Below are 5,778 nucleotides of genomic sequence, written 5' to 3' on the forward strand. Positions count from 1 at the left end.
ATTTATTTTTCTATATCATTTTAGTGATTTTTATTAGCTAAAATTGAAAATACATGTAAGTTAAACTTTATAAAATTTGGCCCTGATGCAAATTATACAATGGTTGGGAATGTTAAATGGTATTTAACAGTCATTCTGGAGTTTACCATGAAATATGTTGACCCATAGTTAAAAATATATTATTTATCATCTTATATAATTTTTTTAGCTATATGATATTTAAATCCATGGTTACATTTTATATTTTAGAATGACTTCGATAACATGAAATTTAACAAAACGACTACAAAATATTACTATATTATAACTTATATTGGTTTCAATCAAGTTTTTTTTATCTTTAAGTCTTTGTTTTTGTCAATAAATGTTTGTTGACCATAATTTTAGTCATTATAGTGAAAAAATAGCAATGTACTTTCTTTTGGCTTTCAATATGAGCAATGTACTTTATTTTGGGTACATTAGAGCAACATACTTATATTATTTTACCTGTGAAATTCTTACAAGTTTTATCGGACATATTGTTATTACTGCTAAAGAGATAAAACTACATTTGTGTATTTTTTTAAGCAATTACTGTTTATGTTAATATTTTTTAAAATGGACTATTTATGTTAATTTTTTTAAACAGTTATCATTTTGTTAATTTATTTAAAAAGGGACCATTTATGCATTTTTTTTAAAGCTGGGACCATTTTTGCTAATATTTTAACGTGGACCATTTGTGCATTTTTTTAAATGACCATTTGTGTTATTTTTTTTTTTTTTTTTAATATGGGCCATTTTTGCTTTTTTAAAGAGGGAACGTTCCTGCTGGTTTTGTTTAAACAGTGAACATCCATCACAAAAACATGTACCCTTTTTGTTAAAAAAATTAACAAGGGCCATTTATGCATTTTTCTAAACATGGACCTGTAATTATTTATGTATTATTACAAACATAATTATTTTATTTATTGAAATAAGACAAATGGTAAGTCTTTATACAATAAAAAATAGGCCAAATAGGCCAAACGTTTAATGTTTACACATTGATATTTAATTTTTTTTATTAACCTCATAATTTAATGAATAAGTAGATTTTTGTCACGCGACAATTCCTAAGTCTTCCCCAAGCTAATTTTCCCGCTTAAAACATCTAAATAAAATTCCGCATTTGCCCTTTGCTACTTTAAACCTCTGCTACTTTAAAATCGAAATCCAACATATTTTGACTCAAATTCGGATCCATGAATCCCATAAACCCACGTGTTTGTCTTGTGAGTGCGTCACGGCTTCCATGTATTTAATAAGAATAAAGCTCCAAAACTGATAATATGTTGCATTATACAAACTCATGACTTTTATAAAATAGCAGGATTCACATGTGTAATTAAATACTTACAAATTACAAAGTTATTAAAAAAAATATAATATTAAAATTCATAAGTTTTTCTAAATTAATGATATATTATTTTATTACATAATTAATTTTTTAATTCTATTTAAAATTAACACCCGTGGATTCCATGGGTTTTAACCTAGTATAATCATTAAATTAAAAACACCAGTAAAACCGTCATTATATATAAAATAAATTAAATGATCACTTTCAAAAAACTCGTGTTAAGTTAATATTGATAAATAGTTTATGATGATGATTTTTTAAACGATGAAGGAGTTTTAGAATCATAATAATTTTAAAAAACCTATTAGTAAGAAATATTATAAATTGCAGTGATTAAAAACAAAATATAATTACTATTTATTATAATTTTCGTTCAAGGCAGATTAAACGACACCAGCCTACAAATTCTTGAGAAACCATCATCAAATGACTATCTATCATATTGAGTCATTCCAAACTATTATCAAATTGTCTTCAAATGATCGACTCTTGAGAAAAATTATAGTTTATTTAAGCCACAAATGACCAATCCATGGAAATATAATCCTATTCACCATTATACAATCCATAAAGATCGACAAAAATCTTAAAACAAACTATTATATAGTAGTATATACAATACATGAGATGGTATATATCAAACAGTATAATTATGAACACCAAATTAAGCACATGTTGCTTAGATGTCTCCATGAGATCCATGAACAGGAATCTCCCCTTCATTACCCAATGGCATATACTGTGCCATGATAGCCCTGATCTCCGAGTCCATATATCTCTGCATCAAAGATTACAGATATTAGTTTAATGAAAGTGAAAAAATGATAAAAAAACGAAACCAATTAGAAAATAAATATAGAGAAAAGGTAAATGCGTACTCGAACTCTGTATTTGTAAAACGTATATCCAAGAACTCCAATAACCGCCACACCAAGAACAACAGCCCATGCAAAACCCCACCCAGAACTTGTAGCAACATCTTTACCTATTTCCCATTTATCAATTGTCAATATCACATATCTATGTTAAAGTTTTAATGCTTATTGATGCACAAACTCACTTTTCTACCAATTTATATAGCGATGTTTCATTTTTCATCAATAAATTCAACAATGCTTCATCTTTTACCAATTTATGTGATTGACACGAATCATGCAACCACGTTTTACTAGCAAAATAAAACTATTTTGGAATACTCACTTAGACATGTGTTATGTTCTTTAAAGTAGAGCAAATTGCCACTGCAGCTACACTCGTAACTTCCCCATGTATTCTTGCATTTGCAGTTGGGACATTGACACACCGTCTTCTCTTTGCATTCATCAATATCTAAAACAGTGACACTGAAAGTGACACACCGTCTTCTCTTTGCATTCATCAATATCTAAAAAAAGTTAAGGATGAGGAATTGTACCGTTACAATTATTAACCCCGTCTCCCTTGAATCCAGGTGGACACTTGCAACCTTCTATATGGTCATCCTTAACGATAACATTTTAATGGTTAATTGATAAAAAGTTTTATGTAGAAAAATCTCATTGTTTTGAGAATTTTTTTGATAGTCATTTTTTTAATAGAAAAGTTTTAATTATTTAATTTTAGAAGATAATCGGTCATTTCCTGTTCAAATAAAAATAAGAGTTTTTTCGTTAATTTGGACAAAATATTAAATAATCGGGATTTTTCTATTTAAAAAGAAAATTTAAGACTTTATAAAAAAATTTCAAAATAATAAGACTTTTCTAAATAAACAATTAATAAAAGAATGATTATAAGTTATAGTTAGAGAGAGAACTAACAATACAAGCAGAGTAATTCCTGGCATCTTTGGTGCTTTTCCAACAGCCTCCATTGTTTACTTGACACCGTGGGGCCCGCGGAGCTTCAACAAAAAATTACATATCTCAAGTTTTAATCCAAGATTATTACTTTGCACATATAATCACAGGAATATGAAGGGTAATTACTAATTATATATGCTCAGTCAAATATTGAATTTATTAATGGATGAAGAAGAAGCTAATCACCTTCACAGTTTTTATATCCATCGCCTACAAATTTCACACCTCCAACAATTGGACATTCACACACTCTCCCACGAAAAGTATCCTACAACAAAAAAAGATAAAAATAAAACAAGATAATTCATACTCGAAAAGTGGGGCCATGTAAACATAAAACTATCTCCCTACCTTGCATGCTGTAATATTAGCAACTGTATCCATCCAGCACTCACCATTGTTGTTCAGACACTCATTCGTTTCTACTTCTGCAAATAAAACACAATAACTTATATAGGTCCAAAATCTATCAAGTGTAAGAAATACTTGAATATTTGGTTAAATATTATGGAGAAAAATTGAAGCTCTATACTAACCATGACTCAAACAAATTGGTGGCTCTGTGGTTTCTTCAAATCCTGAACATATGGCTTTTAGAACTGCTTTTTTATCAAGTTTACCTCTATATTGTCTATTGTTTATTACAAGAGTTGGCAATATTGTCACATCCCCTCGAACACCTTTCCCTATCTTCAAATACACAAGAATATGAAAGATCATATCATCACATATGCAAACTACAAATTCACCAAAAAAATTATTTTTAAACCACACCTGTGCTTGTTGCTCAGCCTTAAGGACTGCATTTTCAGCATCGGCTTCTGGATCACCCATGCATTCATCAATTTTCTTGAGATCAACTCCTAAGAAGCGCATGGAGTCAAAATTAGTCAAGGATTTAATCATGTTTATATTTGCATGGACTAATTTATTTCATATGTAATTAATTTCTAGTAATTGTTCATTCAATATCATAGAAAATGTTTGCACAACTCACCAAGTGATTTGATAACTTCATCCGCACAATCTTTTGTGGATTTATTCTCCTTCATTGAGCAATTGGTAGCAAAATCTGTCACAAAATCCCACCAAACCCACGGTTTTCCACTTTCATTTGCTACTTTATAAAAACATGCATTGCGTAAATTTTGTTCAACAACATCTTTTCCTTCATACCCTTTACTAAAATCTTGTTCGGGATCTGGAGCACAATATCTTCCATGGTTGATACACTGAGACTTACATTTTGTGCTTGAAACATACTCCTCAGGGCAAAACCATGTGATATAATGTGGTGTGAATCGAGTATACCCTTTTTTCTCAAGTGTTTGAGCAACTCCTTTAAAACTTTTAACAAAATCTATTTGGGTATCACACTTGGGCCCACACTCATCATTGCTATTTGTCCAAAACTCGTATTCGACTCGTTCATCAGGGTGAGGGAGAGCTTCTCTCCAATCAAGATTCACAAAAACAAGATCGTTGTTTTCTAAAGCTTTCTTGATTGAAACCCCGAGTGAGTTGCTTATGAGTAGTGAAGGGATTGTTATGTTTTGTACGTAATCAGCTCCTTCTTCTTCTTTGGGTAAATCCATGGTGATCAAGTGTTCAGGTCTGTCGTCTGCAACTAGAATAGCTGAAGCTCCTGCGTTTTGTGCATTCCATGCCTTGAACGTGAAGTAACAATCTGAAAAATCAAGAAACAGATGATCATAAAGAAACATAAATAGTATTATGATTTACTAGTTTTATTATTTATTGTTATTATTACCACCGCGATCTGCAAGAAGAAAAACCGGGATGCTACCGGGTTTTTTTGTTATCAAATCATCAGTGAAGTTGTTGCAAGCAGTTTGATCGGTTTTTGGATATAGAACTACGCCGCTTAATGTTCCTCCATATCGAGGAACACCAAAATTACCGATTGCAGATTCATATGTATCTCTTAGATTCTCAGGTGAAGTTATCTTCAAACTGTTCTTCTCCACCACAAAACTACACAAACAAGATCCATACAAGAACAAAAACCAAACGCAAATTACAAACCCTAACTTCTCCCCTCTCATAATTTGCACTTTTATGGAACGACCCACGTTCAAATGCTTAAACTAAAGAGACTCGATAACAGAAACTTGAGCTTAGTCGAATTGGACAAAAGATTTTGACCCGAATGAGATGATCAAGCTCAAATGTATGTACTTAGGGAAACTAATCGTAAGAGTTGATCTTGGAGACAATTTGAACCCAAATTTCAAATAATCTAAAGATAATCAAAATAGAAGTTTTTCTTCACGTTGATGTCAAATTCACATGGATATTTAGGTAATTTTTGAAGGAAAAAGGGTAAACGGCTCTCGAGGAGAGGGTGTGTTGTTGATGCTATGTATAACATCGGAGACTACGATGATCTCTTCTTAACGAGTGGAATTGTGGAAAGCAGACAACAGAAAGCTCCAGGTTGCAGGCTTGCGGAGAAAACTAAACCGCCATTTAATCAAATACTTTAATTAATTAAGCAGTTCATCGTGTAACAAAATTCGAAATAGGGGG

At 31.0% G+C, this 5,778-nt stretch overlaps 1 protein-coding gene across 1 annotated transcript; it reads right to left on the reverse strand.

Moving 5' to 3' along the window:
- Positions 1–1,874: 1,874 nt before the first annotated feature.
- Positions 1,875–5,778, reverse strand: LOC111887942 (vacuolar-sorting receptor 1). Its single transcript, XM_023884077.3, has 11 exons — positions 5,000–5,778; positions 4,226–4,915; positions 4,003–4,091; positions 3,765–3,918; positions 3,580–3,656; positions 3,415–3,496; positions 3,187–3,269; positions 2,802–2,868; positions 2,588–2,716; positions 2,266–2,372; positions 1,875–2,165 (listed from the first exon to the last, which is right to left on the reverse strand). The coding sequence occupies exons 1-11, from the start codon at positions 5,292–5,294 to the stop codon at positions 2,067–2,069; spliced, it is 1,872 nt and encodes a 623-aa protein (XP_023739845.1). The 5' UTR covers positions 5,295–5,778; the 3' UTR covers positions 1,875–2,066.

The sequence above is a fragment of the Lactuca sativa genome, chromosome 5, assembly GCF_002870075.4.
Source record: "Lactuca sativa cultivar Salinas chromosome 5, Lsat_Salinas_v11, whole genome shotgun sequence".
Lineage (NCBI taxonomy): Eukaryota > Viridiplantae > Streptophyta > Magnoliopsida > Asterales > Asteraceae > Lactuca > Lactuca sativa.